At 39.1% G+C, this 21,568-nt stretch overlaps 1 protein-coding gene across 8 annotated transcripts; it reads right to left on the bottom strand.

Moving 5' to 3' along the window:
- Window positions 1-2: 2 nt before the first annotated feature.
- Window positions 3-21,032, bottom strand: MBD-R2 (PHD finger protein MBD-R2). 8 transcript variants are annotated; one of them, XM_089733372.1, is made up of 18 exons: window positions 20,850-21,032; window positions 19,197-19,358; window positions 18,704-19,096; window positions 18,314-18,452; window positions 17,077-17,312; window positions 15,990-16,433; window positions 15,362-15,573; window positions 14,584-15,285; window positions 13,963-14,057; window positions 12,895-13,216; window positions 11,795-11,906; window positions 7,489-8,253; window positions 6,967-7,118; window positions 5,676-5,887; window positions 4,421-4,630; window positions 1,511-1,641; window positions 885-1,022; window positions 3-234 (listed from the first exon to the last, which is right to left on the bottom strand). In XM_089733372.1, exons 3-18 carry the CDS (start codon window positions 19,047-19,049, stop codon window positions 107-109), a joined length of 4,344 nt encoding a protein of 1,447 aa, XP_089589498.1. In that variant the 5' UTR covers window positions 19,050-19,096; window positions 19,197-19,358; window positions 20,850-21,032; the 3' UTR covers window positions 3-106. The 8 variants fall into 8 exon arrangements, with proteins under 8 accessions (XP_089589498.1, XP_089589496.1, XP_089589497.1 ...); XM_089733370.1 differs by lacking the exon at window positions 19,197-19,358 and adding an exon at window positions 20,054-20,292 and having other exon boundaries at window positions 20,765-21,027; XM_089733371.1 differs by lacking the exon at window positions 19,197-19,358 and adding an exon at window positions 20,054-20,292 and having other exon boundaries at window positions 20,850-21,027.
- Window positions 21,033-21,568: the final 536 nt, after the last annotated feature.

The raw sequence follows: 21,568 nt of genomic DNA, 5'->3' as shown, positions 1-21,568 counted from the left end.
GCTTTTACTTTTTATTCGGAAATTTATTTTCAAACATCTTAAATAATAAACCAATTTTACTGCATTTCACATAACACTTAAAACTTATAACAGCTATTTTACGTAACTAAGTGACGAGAGCCAATTCTTCCATGGTGTCAAGGTCTCGTAACAGCATCTGAACAGTCTGTTTTGTCCGCGGAAAGTAATCAGGTGTCTCATCATCTTCAAACGATGGGTCTTGTGATTCTAATTCTATAAAAAAATAACTAGTTAAAGAAAAAAATTATTACAATAAGATAGTGAACACATTCTTCCTATAGTAATGTCGGTAGGATATCAAGTAGGAATATGTACTAGTCAGACACCATACAGACACAAATAGTTGCAATAACAACCATTAAAGGTAAAATATAAATAAGGCAATGAATCACTTAATCTAGTCTTCTTTATCATACCCTGACTGCTGAGGATCGCGACCACATGTGACTTTCCTCCATAGTGTTTGGTGGCATGGACCACATGGTATAGACTACCACCAACCGCTTTCTTAACCAGATCCGACCATCTGACTGGTGTTCTGCCCACAGCGCGCTTGCCTTCTACACAACCCTTACCACTTTTTCTTCTTTTTCTTTATTGCTTAGATGGGTGGACAAGCTCACAGCCCACCTGGTGTTAAGTGGTTACCAGAGCCCATAGACAGCTACAACGTAAATGCGCCACCCACCTGAGATATAAGTTCTAAGGTCTCAGTATAGTTACAACGGCCGCCCCACCCTTCAAACCGAAACACGTTACTGTTCACGGCAGAAATGGCAGGCGGTAGGTACATGCCCGTGCGGACTCAAGACTTCCTACCACCAGTGATAAATTAGTACAAATTGTGAATTGTTAATACTTGCCTGCGACCTGTGCTTCGATGGAGTCCAGTCTGGCGTCGAGCAGCGCCTGGCAGCACGTGATGTGCCGCAGAAGTCGTTCCCGGCACACGTTATTGTCTATGGCCGCCTCGGGTTGTGGCGCCCTCACCAACTCTTGTTCTTCAACAACATATCGATACATCAGTTTTTTTTTCGACGTTGAATTCAACTTGTTTAGTATTATGAGCATAAGACGGGCAATCGAGATCACAACCCAACTGGTATTAATGATTACTGCAGGCCATAGATACAATAAATTAAATTTAAATTGTGACTTTTCTAAAACATTATTAAAAAAAAACTAACTATAAGAACAATTCACGCGGGTGTTTTTTTTATTGCTTAGATTGCTTAGAGCTCACAGCCCACCTGGTGTTACGTGGTTACTGGAGCCCATAGACATCTACGACGTAAATGCGCCACCCATCTTGAGATATAAGTTCTAAGGTCTCAAGTATAGTTACAATGGCTGCCCCGTCCTTTAAACCCAAAGGCATTACTGCTTCACGGCAGAAATAGGCGGGGTGGTGGTACCTACCCGCGCGGACTCACAAGAGGTCCTACCACCAGTAGATGTCTTTGCCAAATTCAAAAAGTAAAATGAATACCTTCTACGGATTTCGCCAGCTTTTCCAACTCTGAAGTGCTTATAGGCAAATCCAGGGAAGTTCCACCGGGGCTTGAAAGCATCCCGCCGAGCATAGCGGTCGGCGCCGCCTGACTGTCGCGCTGAAGAAACCTTCAATAACAACAAGTATAACGCTTCAATGCAACAAGTATATTAAATAAACAAGTATTTCAAATACGAATGTGCGCCATATTGTGACGTCATAGCTGTCAAATCGAAAAAATAGCTAAAGCCAGTAAAAAAGATAGGTATTTTTAAATATTAATTTATAATCGAATTTCACAAATCTTCAAGTTTGCCGATTCCACTCATCCCACTGCTTGAGTAATAATCATTATCGTCGCCCATTCATAGATTATAGGGCCCGACAGTGTTGCAGCCTTGATTTTTATATAGGTGTTTTTTTTTTATATAATCTAAATTCATCATCATCATCATGTTTAATTTACCTCGACCAGTACTCAGCATATCAAGAAAATTATATAGGTGTGTATGGTTCATTAAAACAAACATATTAGTAGTCTTCATAATTAGTTAAAAAAATCACTAATATTGAAGATAATACACTTTTGTTGCTGTCCATACTTTTTATCGAACTTTGACAGATCAAGGTCATTGACGTGCACATTCTTATTTGAAACGCACTATTAAAGTGCTCCTTAATAAAAAGTTAACAGAGGTCATCCTAAATTCTTTTAAAAAAAACTTTGTTTTTCTTCCCTATCTACTGCCCGTAGCTTCGAGGGACTATTCTGGCTTCACCTTTAGTGTAGGCGAGTTCACAGGGTCTCCAGCCTGAGAGACTTGGCTAACATCAGCTCACGTTTAAATAAAAAAAGTAGAATGGCTACCTAGTCATACTATTTATTGCCTGTTTACTAGATCAGACAATGTAAATTATTTATAAAAATTGTATGGACCGTTAAATACTTTAATGCAAATCGGGATGGATATTTTGATGATCTCACCTACCCGACCGGGAGTAGCTGGAATGATAACATCTAATGATCTCTCAACACTAGTCCGCAACATTTGTTCACGATATAACCTAACATAATCTATCTTAAGAGAAGGGAGCCTGGAGATCAGTAATACCTTCTCACTGGTGGTAGGACCTCTTGGGAGTCCGCACGGGTAGGTACCACCACCCTGCCTATTTCGGCCGTGATGCAGTAATGCGTTTCGGTTCGAAGGGTGGGGTAGCCGTTGTAACTATACTGAGATCTTAGAACTTATATCTCGAGGTGGGTGGCGCATTTACGTTGTAGATGTCTATGGGCTCCAGTAACCACTTAACACCAGGTGGGCGTGAGCTCGTCCATCCATCTATGCAATAAATAAATAAAATACAGGTTTTTTTTTTTTTTATTGCTTAGATGGGTGGACGAGCTCACAGCCCACCTGATGTTAAGTGGTTACTGGAGCCCATAGACATCCACAACGTAAATGCGCCACCCACCTTGAGATACAAGTTCTAAGGTCTCAAGTATAGTAACGACGGCTGCCCCACCCTTCAAACCGAAACGCATTACTGCTTCACGGCAGAAATAGGCAGGGTGGTGGTACCCACCCGCGCGGACTCACAAGAGGTCCTACCACCAGTAATTACGCAAATTATAATTTTGCGGGTTTCATTTTTATTACACGATGTTATTCCTTCACCGTGGAAGTCAATCGTGAACATTTGTTGAGTACGTATTTCATTTGAAAAATTGGTACCCGCCTGCGGGATTCGAACACCGGTGCATCGCTCAACACGAATGCACCGGACGTCTTATCCGTTAGGCCACGACGACTACAGGTCTTTGAACCTAGTATAAACTCCAGCTCTTTCAAACGGTTTACAAAACAAATTATAAGGTTCATTTCTACATATTTGTATTTGTATTATACCTTTGAGAAATAAATAAATTAGCTATTATTATTATTATTATTATATAAGATATCTATTTCAAATGATAATTTGGCATCTTATAAACCATTCAAGACTATCCACCCACTACCGCACCTCCTATACACATGTGATGATATAACTAGTCAGGTCATAAGTATTGTCACACAGTAAAAACTTTTCTTTTAGAATGCTGGCCACAAAAAAGTTTATTGAATTCGAATTTCGAATTGTTCATGAAAATAAAAATGTATACTTTTAGAATTTTACTCATTTTTAAATATGGAGTGGACGTTTAAAGAAGACCGTGTTGCAGTTATTGCGTTGCATCGTTGCGGTTACGCGCCAATTTAAATTTTTAACATACTGAAAATTTTTAATATAACCAAAAGATTCGTTTATTGTACCATCAAACGATACAATGAAGATTCTAGTGTAGATGACAGGTCAAGAAGTGGTCGCCCTCGGTCTGTTAGGACTCCAGCAGTGATAAAAGCTGTGAAGGCGCGAATTCAAAGAAATCCCAAACGTAAGCAGAAACTGTTGGCCCTTCAGATGGGGTTAAGCAGAACCACGGCGAAAAGGGTGTTAAATGAAGACTTAGGGCTTCGGGCATATCGAAGAAAAACAGGACATCGTTTGAATGCTCGTCTAATGGACCTGAGACTGAAGAGATGCCGCGCTTTGTTGAAGCGGTACGCGGGAAAAAAATATCGGGAAATTCTTTTTTCGGATGAAAAATTTTTACCGTAGAAGAGAGCTACAACAAACAAAATGATAAGGTGTACGCACACAGCAGTGAAGAAGCGAGCAACCGTATTCCGCGTGTCCAACGAGGTCATTTTCCATCCTCGCTCATGGTATGGTTGGGAGTTATACTTTTTACGGTTTAGGGACAAGGTTATATTTTCACATATTAGGTATGTTATGAAGGGGTCAGCGACCTAGCACCTTAAGATATGAACGTCATAACTAATATTAAATTTTTTTGTTCAATACCTGTCGCCGTCCTCTTCACCGGGCGTCAACCGCACGTCTATTTGCAGATCCCTAACGTCTTCGGGTTTGATGGGTAGGTTTTCTTTGCCCAAAGCGCTTATCATTATGTTTAGGTCAGAATAATCAGAATTAAACTTCCCTTGGGTCTGCAATACCTCAGCTTGATCCCAGTCCTTGGCCCAGAGGTATAGTTTCGGATGATTCTTTTTACTGTAAATTATTACAATTAAAATGATTAGGTTATTGACTTGCTTTATGACAATCTGGTGATCGGATATATCTAACTGGTATTAGATTAGCATAGTGATTTCTGCAGTCTTAACGGTAATATTTGGAAATAAGATTCTACCGTTTCTACCATTCTACCGTTTAATGAGCCAATTCAGTCTCTTTGTAGACATGCAAGCATACGGCACCTATAGTAGAATTATTTTGTCGCTGCAGTTTGGGTCATAAAACATAGCCCGGCTAGGGCGGTGAGCATGTAGCGCGGGCGCAACGCCATTATCGATAAAAACAAATGAGTCATTGAAGGCAGGTACACGGCGGCGGTGTGGTATACGAAGGGTGGTGAGACATTGATATGTTATGAGTCATTTGTTGTATCTACCTGAAAATTATAGTACATATGTCGAAAATAAATGTCTTTTTATGCATTCGCTCTCTGAATTTATTTAGTGACACAATGGCCACTCCTTTGTTTTGTACCAAAACGGTAGAATTTATTCAAATATTTGCACGTGTTGTTATCAACAATGTGTTAAAAAAATTCACTGAAATGAAAATACATCCCGAAAAGTTACAAAGTGTTAATTTCTACCGTTCTCGTGAACTTGCTGCGGCGATATGTGGTGTGTTTGATTAGTGATTTTTGCTTTCATTTTTATCATTAACCCACAAAATGACAAAACTAAATACACTATCAATAAGCCTTTTCGAAAACAATAAAGCACATCACTATGCCCGTCCATAAGGCTCGTGAGTGGAAGAGAGAGCGAAATATTCGCTTCACTGCTCCGATTATTTATGACCTACACTGCACGGACAAAATAATTCTACTACAGTCTACACAACTCATGGACATTGACAATGTCACGTGTACAACCATACAGCTGTCTAGTGCTGAGGATTCCTTAAATCTCGTTTAAAGAATGACATGTCATAGCGCTCGAGAAACATCGCTAGGGGGGGAGTTCGTTCCAGATCCGGATGACGTCACATGTGTGTAAAGGCGAGTGTCGGTCGGTATAGTTACAGCGCGACGTGGTAGTGCAGGGCGAGCGCGTGCAGCGAGTCCCGCAGCCGCAGCAGGTTCCCGGACAGCTCGTGCGCGCGGCGCAGCGCCCCCAGCGGCCGCCCGCCCGCCGCGCGCCCCTGGAACTCCAGCTCCTGCTCGTGCGCGAACCGGCGAGAGCGCCGCCCGCGCCGCGGGTTCAGGCATATGCTGCACGTGTACTTCTCGGGCACCTGTAACACACAATCACTAGCGGTAGGCAGCGGCTTGACTCCGCCCCTACCCTCACTAGCAGGTAGGCCATATTATTATGATCGTCGCCCTACAAAGGCAACAAAAAGAAGAAAAAAAAAACAGCCTCTAGAGTATCGACTGAGAATGACACCACCCCGTCTATTTACTCATTGCTTTGATGGGTGGACGACCGCACGGACCACCTGGTGTTAAGTGGTTACTAGAGCCCATAGACATCTACAAAATAAATGCCGCCACCCACCTTGAGATATGACTTCTAAGGTCTCAGTCAGTCGTTATGCAATACAATTGAAATTGGCTAATATCTATACGCTGCGTTTATTCCACCACCCATCTGCTCAATAACAACGTACAACTCGACCAAGCTAAGTTTGCACCTCGCGTCGATTACGTCACCTTGCCGCTTAGATACGGTCTGAAAAAAGGTTTATGACTTTAAAAATGTAAACAAATCTTTGTTAGAATTTACTTTGCATTTCTTGTTTTTAACAATATATTTTGCATACGTACATTCGAATATAGCGATACCGGGTTTTTGTATTAAGACTACCCGAGCGTTCGTGAATTTTTTAAATTTGGATTCCTATAATACTCAGTAATAATTTTCCTTAATCTTTTATTTTTTGGCCTGGATAATTGAGATCTCCCTATTATCAGCTTTTTCTTCTTCTTCGAAAAACCACAATATTTTCAGGATTATGTTTCCCTCTTCAATGTGTATCACATTTCCTTTCATTTTTGTTGTCGACAACAATCTTCTCGAAGTTAAAAAAAATGAACGTTAACCGTCCACTAACAACAGTTCACCAAAGTCTTAACAAAAACAGTCCAATAAATACAACAAAACTTCAACAAAAACAGTTAAAAAAATTAAAATTCAACGGATAGGGAGACGAAAACTCGTATGACGCGTGTCGGCAACAAAGCTGCTAACCGTACTGACGCGGCAGGGCGATGACGAAAAGGCGAAAAGCAGGCGGAGCGCCGCATTCCAGCGAGGTGCAAACTTAGCTTGGTCGAGTTGTAGCGTACAAGTTCGGTTGGTTGGGTTACAAACCTGCGACTCGCTCTGTATGTTGTGGCAGAGCGCGTGTTGCCAGCACAGACACAGCTCGCACTGCACCATTAGACCGTCCTCCTCGCGGAACCCGCAGTGGCAGTTGATGATCTCTTCGCGCTTCATGTGTACTATTTTAATTCTTTCCCCGCCTAATAAAAAAATCGACAAAAAAAAACAGACTAGAAGAAAATTTATTGTAAATATCATCAGCAGAGGCGGATTATCCGTAAGGCAAACTAGGCACGTGCCTAGGGGCGTGTAGTTACAAGGGGCAGGGAGAGAATTTCGAAGATAGGAGATGAGGTACAGTACCGGGCGATAAATATTGCACATAAAACTTTAACAATCCCGTGTCTATTGGGACTGCACACTGACGCACTTGAATAACGTCTGACAAACGTCACATACGTAGTGTGCGACAGAGACAACGCTCTACAAAGCCGAAATTAGCCGACTGTCTCTTTCCAAAGTTCGAAGTGTAATATTTACCGCCGGGCACTGTACTTATTCAAAACTTACTTTCATTATACATGTACATGTTGTTATCTTTTTCCTCGTTGTTGGATTCCGACGAGACGGGCTGATGCTGTTTCACGTCCATGCTCTTGGAATCTGGAGTCCCGGAGCCCGGGAAGCTGGACCGAGTGTCCACGTCCGACGTTCCCATGAACCAGTCCTCGTCCTCGCTTTGCTTCTGCGAAACCGACGCGAACTTCCTGTTGTGAGCCCTCTTTAGTTTCTCTAGTAAAGGCTTGGTGACCGTGTGCGTCGATATGGCCGTTTCGAAATCCAAGATGGGCGTCTGAGCGCCGACCAGATCGGACTCGCTGTCCTGCAGCACTTCCTCGTTGGAGGCCTGGTCTTCGGGGCGCCGGACCGGGAGAAGCACGCGAGGTCGCTTCACCGGTTTGCTGACGAGCGCGTCGCGGAGCTTCGGCGAGTCTTGCAGCTTTAGGAAGCTCTCCGTACTGTCCGGCGTGACGGGCGCAGACTCCAACGCGTCCGGTTTCATTTCAAACGCCTCCGCTTTCGGCTCTAGTCGTTTCGGTTTCAGCACCCTTGGCCTTTTAGGTTTCTTCTTAACTTGACCTCTGACCGGTTTAGTTCTTGCATAGGCCAGATCAAGAACTTTAGGGGTCGCTCCTAACATTTTCTTCATCTCCCTGTGATAATGTTTAATATGCATCTGTAGAAGGGCACTGTTTCGGAAATTCTTGTAGCATCCTTCGGCGGGACACTTCAACAGATTGTCTGATATCTGAACTTTTAATGAACCCACGTATACTGAAACAACAAGCAATTTCTATTAAATATCTCTTGTGGGATCACGCGTATTCACGAAAATACTTTTATCATGGTACAAATACCACATAAATGCAGAGAATCATACAATCGATTTATAAGTTTGTATAAGTTATAAGCCATACTGATGATATTATATGATGATGACTTATGATATTATAAATGTGAATGTGTGTTTGTCCTTCTTTCACGTTGAAAGGAAGCAATGGATTAATTTGATTATTAAAAAAAGTTTTCACGGAACGTAGCTTTTGAGATATTAGTCTGGCAACACGGTCTTTAAAATAAGAGACTTGTCAAAAATATGTGAAACGTATCGGTTGTAGCTTTCTAATTTTTACTTAATTTTAATATTGTAAATGTACTAAATAGACGGTCATACGGAAGAAAATCTCGTATTAATCATTAGCAAGTATTTTCCCTCAAGATCCGCCACAAAAGTAATAGTATTAGGTCATTCACGTAAAGACATAGGCTCCGTTTTATGTCGAAAAAAATCTCATTCTCGCGGGAAACTAATACTTTCCTGACCACGCAGTGGTAGCTAGCTAGTGTTTTCATTAATTACAGGGGAATCTCAAACTAACTTCAAGGATTAAAAGGACCAGATTCTTACAAAACTATTAACATACACAGAATGACTTTCCAGAATGTTACCTTTAGCTTATACGAAAGTAAGTGCCACTTAAACTGGTTTACAAGTGACGCAGCCCATACATTCATTAAGGTATTTCATAGGTTTACACAATTTAAGCTCTCATTAAAAACAACTAAATACTTTTTTTTTAATTAATGACATGAATTACATATGAATTCAACATTTATTCAATCTATATTTTTCTGATATTGTTGCTAATATTTTCAAGCATTTATTATTTAATAGATATTTCTTATATATTTTCTCGGAATCTTCATTTTTTATTGCGTACTTGGCCGAACGTGGGAGCTTATTCAACGCAGAAAACACTTAAAAACTAGCGGTTTGCAAGATGGTGCAAAAGTTAAATACTCCGAACTTAGCAGAGCTATTCGGGTCAGTTGTCGCCTTGACAAGAACCACTTTGTTGAGGGTATTTGCCGTGACATTGAGCGCTTCTCGAACAAGTTGCAGACTGCAGACCTTTTTAAGAAAGTTAGAGTCCTTTCCAGGCAGTTCAAGGCTAAATCGTGGGTCATAAGAGATGCCGACGGAACTGTACTACACGAGTTCGACCGCATTGCCGAGAGATGGCGGGCGTACTGTGAGCAATTGTATACAGATTCCCACTCGACATCCGGGATTAATCCTGAATGGAAGGATCTAGAACTGGAACCCATGATTTTACCTTCCGAAATATCCACCGCACTGGAATCTCTTAAGAAGAATAAGGCTCCTGGAAGCGATCGGATTACAGCGGAGGTGCTTTATGCTATGGGTGACTTGGGTGTTATGACTCTATATAAGATCTGCTCACATATATGGCAACACGGTGATTGGCCGCGGGATTGGTTGGAATCCATTATTCTTCCGCTACACAAGAAAGGATCAACCAAGAATTGCGACAATTATCGAACCTTGTCTCTCATCTCACATGCAAGTAAAATCTTGCTTCACATCCTCAACAACCGCATCCGTTACTACCTTGATTGGCAAATTCCGCAAGAGCAAGCGGGTTTCGTGAAGGGCAAGGGTACTCGTGCACAGATTCTCAACATCAGGCAGATTGTTGAGAAAGCATATGAGTTTGACACGCCAGTGATAATGTGTTTCGTCGACTATAGCAAGGCGTTCGACTGTGTCAACTGGAGTTGTTTATGGAAGGTTCTACAAGAACTTGGGGTACCAAATCATCTCATCGCCTTACTTCGCAACTTGTATGGCTCAAGTCAGGCAGTCGTAAGAGTCGATAGAACAACCTCGAAACCTTTTAAATTTCACAAAGGAGTACGCCAAGGTTGTATTTTATCGCCCATTCTTTTCAACGCCTATGGGGAGCACATAATGAGACGGACCTGCGAGAATTGGGACGGTGGCATTACAGTTGGTGGCGTGAAAATCACCAACCTTCGATACGCCGATGATACTACTCTTCTTGCAGCGAATGAGTCGGAAATGGTTGCGCTTCTGGACCGAATGGAGCGGATAAGCAAGGAGATGGGACTTTCCATAAACAGGTCCAAAACCAAAGTCATGGTGGTGGATAGGTCTGGAAAATTGGAACTCACTGGCGCATTAGACCTAGAAATAGTGGACAATTTTAACTACCTGGGTTCCAACATTAGTAACAATGGCTCGTGCGAGAAGGAAGTGCGCCGAAGAATTGGTATGGCTAAGAGTGCCATGACTCAGCTCGGAAAAATCTGGAGAGATCGCAACATATCCGTAAAGACCAAAACCAAACTGGTACGGACTCTAGTTTTCTCGATTTTTTCGTATGGCGCTGAGACCTGGTCACTGAAATCTGCAGACCGCAGACGCATTGACGCCTTTGAGATGTGGTGCTGGAGAAAGATGCTGCGTATTCCGTGGACAGCATTTCGGACCAACGTATCAATCTTGCAAGAACTCAAAATCTCCTCGCGGCTGTCATCCGAGTGTCTTCGTAGAGTCCTTGAATACTTTGGTCACATCGCACGGAAGGATGGTAGCAATCTCGAGAGGCTCATCGTGACTGGTAAGGTAGATGGGAAAAGACCTCGGGGGCGCAGCCCAATACGTTGGTCCGACCAGATCCGCACCGCTCTTGATTCCACATTTCACAACGCCCTCCACACCGCCAGAGACAAGAATGGATGGAGAAAAATCGTGCGTGCGAAGGTGATACAAAAGGGTGGTCACGACCCTCAGCAATGAGGAATACGACGCAAGGAGGAGGACTTGGCCGAACTAACTTAAGGCCAACCTGGTGGTAAGCAGTGAGTTGAATTACTCTAAGCTCAACTCAATTCAATGTTTTAGGCTCAAGTTTAGGTTACCTAACCTCAAATTTTTTTCTACCTAACCTGCGGTCTAGAGAAACCATGTCAGCGTCACCGAGCTACCTCAGGCCAAAAGGTATCGCTTTGTCTTTTATGGTACTAGGCACTAGTGACACTCGGATCGCCTATCGGTACTTGTATCCAAAAACATCCAATTTCTAGAAACTACCCGCACGCCACCTGTCGCAAGTCGATAGTACTGGTGGTAGGACCTCTTGTTAGTCCGCACGGGTAGGTACCACCACCCTGCCTATTTCTGCCGTGAAGCAGTAATGCGTTGCGGTTTGAAGGGTGGGGTAGCCGTTGTAACTATACTGAGACCTTAAAACTTATATCTCAAAGTGGGTGGCGCATTTACGTTGTAGATGTCTATAGGCTCCAGTAACCACTTAACACCAGGTGGGCTGTGAGCTCGTCTACTCATCTAAGAAAAAAGAAAAATTATTTACACCACTCTGATGTATAATCCACAACATTTTGATGTTTCGTCCTAATCCATACAGAGGTTTTTCGGTTGAAAAAGTAACCTCATCGTTATTAGTGGTGAAATAAAATCTATCAATACCATAGCCATCTTCCAAAGGTTCCAGAGCAGGATCGTTGAGTGGGGCATCGGCACCAGATGCGTAGCTCGAAGGCTCACAGCTAGTTACGTCTTCATCGGGTTTCATGTCTTCCTGAAATACGCGTCAGGGTTAGTTTTTCTAGGAAACAAGTTCGAAGCGAAACTTCTCAGGGAGTGATAATGGATGAGAAATAAGTGTACATTTTTAAAGACGTTTAGAAACAATTCACATGAGAAGGTATAATTGAGAGGGAAAGAGAAAGAGAGAGCTACATTCTCCGACGCCACAGAAGTGAAGCTAAGAAAACAATGTACTCAACGATGCAAACGGTATTGTAAACAGAATTTATGTATCGACATCACGTTGACAGTGTCAACTCTTGTACAATCATAGTTTAACAAACTACAAGCACCACCATAGTTCTGTTCCCGTCACTAATCAGAAACTTCGACCTCATGTCTCAAGGCGTCGATGACTTTGAGGTTGTACCGCTGCCCATCAGAAGCGCATACGTCTAAGAGGCAAAGTTCGCTAACTTATGAACAGGTGAGCTCTCTGCTCTCTGAACAGAATTAAGCAGCGCCTCTAAAAATCTTTCAAAGTACCAGGTTGACATAAACTTAAGGAGTTCTCTTTAAATTCGTTCTACCACTAAGTACTGCCAACCTTTACAAATTAATTTTGAATTAAAATTAGAATGTTCTAGAATTGTCCCATCTGGGCGTGGCTGGAATAGTCCCTTAGGCTACCAGAGAATAAGGAGAAAAATTTTTAATTCATAATTAGAACAAGGCACTTTTTTTTCCACCTACCTTGAGACATGAGACAGACTAGATATTCTTGTAGTATGGAAATCCTATTAAGATTAAGGTTTTATGTTTTTATTAACGTTTTTTTCGGTCAAATCTGACAAACTAAATTACCATACCACTTCCTCTTATTGCTAAAATTGATGACAATACATTTTTATGGGAAGCATGAGCTGAACGAAATTGACTCCAGGTAATGAACCAAGAAAAAAACAATTGCAATCTTAATTAAATCATCAACCATTATCGTACCATGACTTAAACTTTATACCGTTTTCGGGTTTACTTACATTTTGGCTCAGTTTAAAGCGAGGAATTTTCAATTTTAATGTGAACCTCTTCTTTTTCTTCTCCTTCTTCCCGTCCTTGTTCGGACTAAACTTCTTATTTTTCTTGACGATCGGAGACGTGATACTCAACAGCCCAGATGGTAGAGTCGGCCCTTCGGCCACGCCCTCCGGAGTGTGCGTGATCCAGCCAAGGCGACTGGACAGCTTCAGGTGCAACCCAAAATCCATGAGAGCATTCTCGTGGGCCTTCAATGAGACATCTGCGTTGTTTTCCAAGAAATTTCGCATGTCCGTCTTCGTGTGGAAGCGGCGATTGTTAGGGCTGGAATTGCCGGCAATGCATTAGGTATCTAATCTGTATATTAATACGTGAAGCAAAAACTTTGTACCCCTTTTTACGAAAATTGCGCGACGGAGGAGTATGAAATTTTCCACACTTATAGAGTATATAGAGAAGGAGTGCACAATGTTAATATTTTTTTTAAATAATGCATAAAAGGTACATTAAGTCAATAAAGAAAACATTACACACATTATTTAACACACACACGCATATATACTATTTTGTTTATTGTTGTTTTTTATTGTAAAGTCTGTGGTCAAGTTGAGACTAGATTAATATTGATTTCTATAATATTATTTGTCTATAGTGTAGCCTTAGCGAAATCTGTGATTATAGAAGTATTCTTTGGCAATAGAACCATAATAAGTTTCAAACATATAATATAAATTAATAATAATTTTCGTCGAATTTTGACTACAGGGCGACCACTAAATAAAAACATGACAATCTGGCAAACAAACTGGCATTAAATGGTCGCCATGCTCACCGCGTCAATATCTCCCCCTTCACGATATGAAATAATTTTTAATTACTAAGTTTTATTATCATAATGACGAGGCATTCTATGGGTCTTTTCGAAGATATGTCTATTTCATAGAAGAAACAGATGTATTTGTACATCCGTATTTATTTGTAAGCTGTTGTATTTTTGCATGGTCTAATTAAAAATGGCGGTCTGTTCGAATAAAAATAAAAATTGTATTGTTTATGATTTTTATTATTACCTGACCAAAACAACATCCCACTTGCCGGCTGAATGTCCTAGGCTCCGGCGCACCATGTGCTTCGTCCAACCAGGCGGCAGTCTTTTGTCTTCAACCTGCAAATCAAAACGGTTATGATGTATTACGCAGCCAAGTTTTCGACTATTTAGCAAAATTAGAGGCATTAAGTCGGATATATTATACATTATACCAACTGTTTGGATTGTAACGGTTCTGATGCAACAATGATGTATGTGAGCAATTGAGTTCTTTGAATCTAAAGTCCAGAAGTCGTGACTCAAAAACAAAAACCTTATACACGTTTACGTAAAACGATTTGTAATTTTTTTTTTTTTTACTGTATTATAATGAGAAGTTGAGAAGTGCGCGTTTGGGATAGTATGGACATGTGATGAGACGAAATGAAAATGAGATTGGTAAGAGAGTGTTAACTATGAATGTGGAAGGATATAGAGGAAGAGGTAGACCTAAGAAGAAATGGATGATTGCTTGAAAGATGATATGTGTAAGAGGGGAGTGAGCGAAAAAATGGTATAGGATAGAGGAGTATGGAAGGAGAAAATAAGTTGCGCCGACCCCAGGTGACTGGGAAAGGGGCAGGAGAATAATGATGATGAATACCTGCACACTTCTCCGCGGCAAGCCCGGTTTGCCGTCCCCGTCGAGTTTGGCCTCGCACGGGATCTCGCTGACGGTGCCCAGGGGCTGCCCGTCCACCCACTTGCAGCACCACTCGCCGGGAAGCATAAAGCTCTCCGGCATCTGCGCGCCACTAGCAAGCTGCTGCGTCTTCAGCAACATCTCCTTCCTCATCTGTTTCATCTGCTTCTTCATCACTTCTAACTCGCTCTTCACTTTCTCCACTTGTTTCTTTACCTTTTTCTCTTGTAACAACCTCAGTTTCTTTCCTTTCTTAATCTTCGATAGCTTCTTTGGTTTATCCTTTACGTTTGCCATACTTGTTGTTGAATCACTCTCCACTGGCAATTTTTCGGTGTTCTCAACAACATCTACTACATCTTCTACTCTTAATTCTTCTGCTGCTGTCATTTGTTCTTCAGACTGTTCACTATTATTTGTAGTTGGAGGTTCAAATGTTGTTTCTGGTTTGGGAGTCGTTGGCTTAGGAGTGGGTGGTTTGGGAACAGACGATTTCGGTGTCGACGGTTTCAAAATAAAAGGTTTAGGTGTCAGCGGTTTGTCAACATTATTTAAGCCATCCTCGAGTTTGTTAATCACTTCCTTGATTCTATCAATTACTTCTTCGTGTTTGGAATCGTCAATCTTTTCGAATTTCTCTAGTTTAACTTCCTCTTTTAATACCTAGGAATTCAAATCGAATCAAGAAACTGGTTTACTATTAGACAAAGTTAAAAACAAAATTTACACAACTACTTACTGGGTCGAAATCTAGTTTATATTCATCGCTATCGAAACTGTAGATCTGTTTACGGCTATCTACTGGCTTACTAACATCATCACAGTCGTTATTCTCTACTTTCACTGCATCCACATTAGATCGAGTTTCGTTTTCTGTTACACCTTCAGACTTAGCTTCAGGGTCTTGTGATTCTTCTTTCTTCAGAGTACCAATTATCGATGCGACCGCGTCTAAAAAAGATTTTGAACGTTTCTTATTTTGATATAATGAGATCATTATAAATTACCACTGAAATCAGTATTTTTTTTTCAATGGAAAAAAAAATTCTATAGTAATAATGCTACTAATGCGGACACCATTACAGCAATCATTCGTAACGTGTAAACATTAAATTTATAAAATTTCAAATATTTTTAAATCACACGACATGCGAATAAAATTGAACATAAACAAAGACAAAAAATGTCCAATTTAACTGTTGAAAAAATATTGATATGGTGTATTTTTCTGTTCCTTAAAAATTAACTTTTCCCAATTGTGCTCACGATCTTATATCATCGCTCTACTACCATATAAATTACAAAATTTCTATTTTTGTTGTTGGACATATTAAGTTCTTTAAAGCATCTACACTAAAAAACCTTACCAGGGATCTCGTTTTGATTTACTGCCTTCGTCGTCTCCACCTTAACCGGCCCCGGCTTCATATTCCGTCTCTTTTTAAGGATTCTAGGTTTTCTCACTGTCGGAACTTTTTCTTTGTCCTTGTCTTTCGGTATCTTTTGTCGCTTCTGGCCGATGTTAAATATCTCCTTAATGTTGAGTTTCCTTTTCATTTCGCGACGTTCGCTTTTCGAACTCAAATAGTCGCGTTTCGGATCAAACAAATGGTTGTTGAAGAAAACCGGCGTGGAGGGCGCGTTCGAATTGATCGGCCCGCCGGTTTGGATGGGCGAAGACGCAGACGTTGTAGGCGAAGGCATATTCGTGTCCACCGTGAGAGTATCGTGTTTGCCCGGTTTCCATTTGTATAACCTTGTTGTTGTACACTTCCATAGGAAACCATCGTCGAATATAATCTCGTACGCGCCTACAAAGATTTTCCATGTCTTAGGGATTGTTGTTTTACATCGTTATAGATATTAAAATTAAATGCTGCGTAACTGAATAAGGTTGCTTGTCTCTTAAGCAATAAAAGAAGCACTGAATTGAAACTGACGGAATTCCTTATTAAAACTGATTGAAGCATTCAACTTCTTCGCTTATTTTCAAACCTAACCAAATAAGCAATGCACTTATTAACATTTAGCAAAAAAAATAATTAAATTCAAATTTAAACTTGATTTCAAAGTTAACAGAATCTTAAATGATTTAAGGTAACTATTTAAAATTGACAATTGAAATACGGAAATGAACATTAATTTGCAAATTGCGCTAAAGTTTTACTTAAGTTAAATAAAGCAAATCTTGAAATGTCTTGGATATTCTAAAAGCGTAATAGAGTGCCATATACTGGAGAAAAACGTGTTAATCCCTCAGCAAATCTTCAGAGATAAGCAACAGATTAGCTGTGCCTCTGAGGCGGCCTATATAGATGAGTGTAATGGCAGTAAGATAGTTTTCTTTAGATGGCCATTAAAATTAGACTTCAAGAGCAAGAGAACTGATAGATAACTCAGTGTCATCTCGGTGAATTACCTTTAATTTTATATAAGCATAATTCCTAAACCTACCGTTTCCTAAATCTTTTTGTATGGTAGCCATAAACCTCCTGTTGTCTCTCCAACGAGCCAAGCACCTCTCTCCCACAGCGTACACCACTTTAGACTTTTCTTCGAGTTTCACCTCATGCGGTTCCTCCTTCAAAACCTTTGTATTCTCCTCTGTACCGGAAGCTGATTTTGTCACCATTCCGAACGGTCTCAATCTGGGACTGTTCACGCTGATCCATTCGTCAGGCTTAAGAACACTGGTTAAATGAAAAAATATATAATAATAATAGTTGGATAAGTAAATTTTTCTATGTGAACTGAGCAGTGTGATTGAGGGAAAGAGATTCCACGACAGTCGATGGTCTACCACTGATATCACTGATACGAAGGTGCAGGACGACCCTAGGGTCCTAATATCTAGATATTAAACGACAGGTGCCGGAGCAAAATCTAGAAAAGTAGGAATCGCCTTTCAGCTTCTATTGCCTCAATACTCACTACAATCCTAGCCACACCATTAACTAATCACTGCCTAAGCCACCGAACCTAAGTCAATTTAGTAATTATTGAAAAACACCCAAATTCAAATCACTTCTTGTTGTTAGCTCTTCGTCTGTGAATATTAAAGCAAAAATAACGTTTCCATGGTTACCTCGCGTCTCTTCGAGTCGACCACCGCGTTTTGTACGGATGATACATTTTATTTTTATGTTCGAAGGACGTTTCGCTTTTAATAATCTAAGCAAGTTTGAACTTCATTAAAAATATATTTTACAAATGAAAATTGAAAATGTATGTAATCTTTACTCATTTTCAGAAAACCATTTCTTTTGACATATTCAATGACGGTTTGCTTTAAAGTGACATTTGCATTTAAATTACGAAATTTTTCATTATTAGTATTTAAAATTAAAACCTTTTTGGGCTTAGCAGTAGCAAATTTCACGGTGCAATGTTCGTATCGCAAAAAAAGACACACAACTATAGCTTTTTATCTGTTTCTCACATTCTATTTTTTTAAATACCATTTTAGATATACGACCAGATGGTAAGTGGTCACCGTCACTCGTGGACGTCAGCAATTCCAGGGACACAGCTAAACTGCTGTCTGCTAATTAGAAAGCTGTTAAGATTTCTCATTTCTATCACTTGCACTAAGTTACATATGCACTATTTTTCTTTAAATACAGACTCTTTATTTTTATCATCGCACCAAATATGATATTAAATTAAAAGAACACAATCGTTATGTAGGTACCCTTTTAGATCCTGGTCATAATGTACAAGAACTTCCATCTCTTCAAAATCAACCTCCGTGATTAGTGCCGGATGCCAGTTGTAGGCAAAATCCCTTGCTTCCACCTTAGACCCCACTGACAACGCTACACTGCTGTTACCTGAATTAAAATTAAATTCCATTATTATTTAATGCAATTTTATCTATATATCACAGAAATCTTATTTTTTTATGAGTTGAATATGAACATATTCACACTAGTATTGTGTTCTCTTATCGCCCGAATACATTTTCCCTGCTACATAAATCAAAACTGAGAACTTCTTTCTAATTATGGCATAAAGGCGTTAAGACCTACCAGGTCACGTCAACCCTAACCACTTTAAAACAGGTTACAAACTACATACATACCTTTATCAAGGGGACTTTGATTCGATTTACTGATTTCACTTTTATTGTTTTTATTTATCAATTTATCATCTGTTTCGTTAATCAACATATCCATCAAGCTTGAGGTACTGGCCACCACATCGCTCTCTATTACTGACAGACTAGGAGGCTCATGTTCCGTACTGTGTGTTTTCTTGTTATCTTTTTCTAAATCTTGCAGTTCTCTTTCTTGGGCCTCAATGTATTTACGAATGGCCTCCAGGCTCTCTACAGGTTCACTGGAGATTTTACTATTGTTCATATTGGATTCTTTTTGTCCTTGCACTGTCTCAGATATAATTGTCGTGGTTAATTCTGAATCATTCATTTTTTTTACTTTGCTCTTTCCCCACGAAAATATAGACGGTACTGCATCTAAAATTTGTTTTCGTCTGTATCACAACTCTATTACACACACTATCAAAGCAACCATTAATATTATATATGTATCAAAATAGGAAGATTATTAACTCACATATTTTATGTTATCATGAATCATCAGAACAAACACTCCCAGTCTAGAGGCAAATATATGTCAAAACATAAAGCACTTCAAGGGCTTTATATATTGAAATAGTTAAGCAACAAGTCCATCAAGCAATAAATTTGTAGTTTAAATAATGTACTGAAAATGTTACTATTGTAACATTAGTCATTTATAACACTGCTTCAAAAATGTGATTTATGTATTAAAAAAGATAAGTTTATCGACTTATTCTCTCTGAAATATATACTAAGCTGAAAGGTCCGTTCACTTATCAGCTCAAACATTTATTATTTTTTTGCTCTATGCAATAATCCAATTATATATACTACTTCAAGATTTAGATTCATTTTTGATTACATTTTCTCTTTAGTTTTGTCATTGAAATATAAAAAAAGCTGTTTCCAAAAAAATAGTACCATGAAACCATAATAACTACAAAACAAAAAAAATGTTAAATCTAAGAATGTTTTTTGGACTTAACTGTTTTGTCTTTGCCAATTTTTCCATAGATATATTTAAATTATAACAAACTATGAAATTCTAAATATCTAATCATGCTTATTTTAATTTAAAAATACTAGAAGAACCATTCCGTACTAAAGCGTAACATTTTCATTTAGCATGTTATATAAGCTATGACTTCATACTCTTCTTTCTAATAATAAAGATGCATTTCAAGAGGCCTACAATAATAAATAGGTAACAAATTCAAAAACTAAATGTGGCAAAACGAACAAATAAAAAAATCTACCTACTTCTATGCGCCAAAGTAAGCTCTATATTAAATACTACACTAAGTATCTGTTACGCATTACTCCATTTACAAGCCATTATTTACTTTGTACCTGATTTTAGAACATATTTAGATTCCTCATAAACTTGAAAGTCACTTTTACAAAAGTGTCTTGAGCAAACATAAGCAGGCGCTTCTGTTACTACACAGCGAGTTATAGACACCCAGGCATCATTCAGAGATGATTGTTTAGGAAATTTGTGATAAGTGACACCCTTGTCCTCTTTTCTTGTGGAACAGGATTTACAGTCGTGTATACAGCATTTTTTTACAGCCATCCTTATGTACAAACTGCATTAAGAGTTGCCTATTTATACTAAACAACGAAATGTAGTATATGTAAGTGTAATGATTTTTTTCTTTATTAATTATCTATAATGCTCAATAATTAATTAATAACTCAAATTAATATTTACACAAACACTCCAAAAATAAGAGTAAGGTTTTCAGGGTTCTTTTGTGAACTATTTTTCACCATAACCTCGAAATACCTTAACATATTTGGATGTATAGGATGCCATTGGAATCCTACATCATTTCTGATGATACTAGCTAAAAAAATGTTGGCATGACAGCCATATTCTAATTTTTTTATTTTATAATAATGGATAAAATGACAATATAATATGTTTTTTTTACCTTAGATCTTAACTACAATAAATTTGGAAGTATAAACTGCATTTGAAACAACATTGTTATAGTTCCCACAGCAATGAACTAGTATTTTTAAATAAATTAGACGGAGCAGTATATATTTACATACCTAATGAAAGCAGCAGTTTTTAAAGGACCATTGTTGATTTTAATAAAAAAAAATATTTAGTTACTCGACAGAATTATTGCCTCACCCGATAATCACTCAATTTCCATTACAAACTGAATTCGTTCTTTTATACTGTAGTATGTGGTGTAAAATAAGGTTTTAAGAACAAAATACATCGTTTATTCGTTAAACCATACAAACATAATTTTTTTATCACGCTTGTCATAAATTCCAAATATTTGTGTAAATGGCACTTGACACTTGTCATTAATTCATTTTTTTTTTTTTTAATTCTCCCATTTCTTGGCCTGCACGGTTTGTGCGTCAGCCATATTCATTATTTACATCACCTATTCATCAGTACCGGTACAATGGGGTGATTGGGGACAAATTCCAACTTTATAAACAATTTTAAGGTACATAGTTGTTGATGTATATAATGCTATATCAGGATTATAATGATTGAGTCTTGGGGGTATCTTTGTTATCCAATTTAAAACTATGCAAGTAGCATTCCAGGCTAAGCAAAAAAGCAAAAATAAGTGTTATCCCTTTATCCAGAAATTATGGTTATTGGGGACGAAATTAGTGTTAAGAGAGAAATTTGCTAGGGCTGGCACTCCTTGGTTTTAATTTATTTATTTATGTAGTTGTACCAACAAAGTGATCATCAATAAAAAAACATTGAAAAACTCACAAAAGTACATGGCAGATGTCACCTCAATCATAGGTGCAATCGGCAGTGCATTAACAATAAAAATATAAAATATATAACTAAAACTTGATTACATTTAATTACTTATG

This window comes from Bombyx mandarina, chromosome 15, assembly GCF_030267445.1.
Source record: "Bombyx mandarina strain Sakado chromosome 15, ASM3026744v2".
NCBI classification, from domain to species: Eukaryota; Metazoa; Arthropoda; class Insecta; order Lepidoptera; family Bombycidae; genus Bombyx; species Bombyx mandarina.
This window is presented reverse-complemented; position numbering and strand designations above follow the sequence as displayed.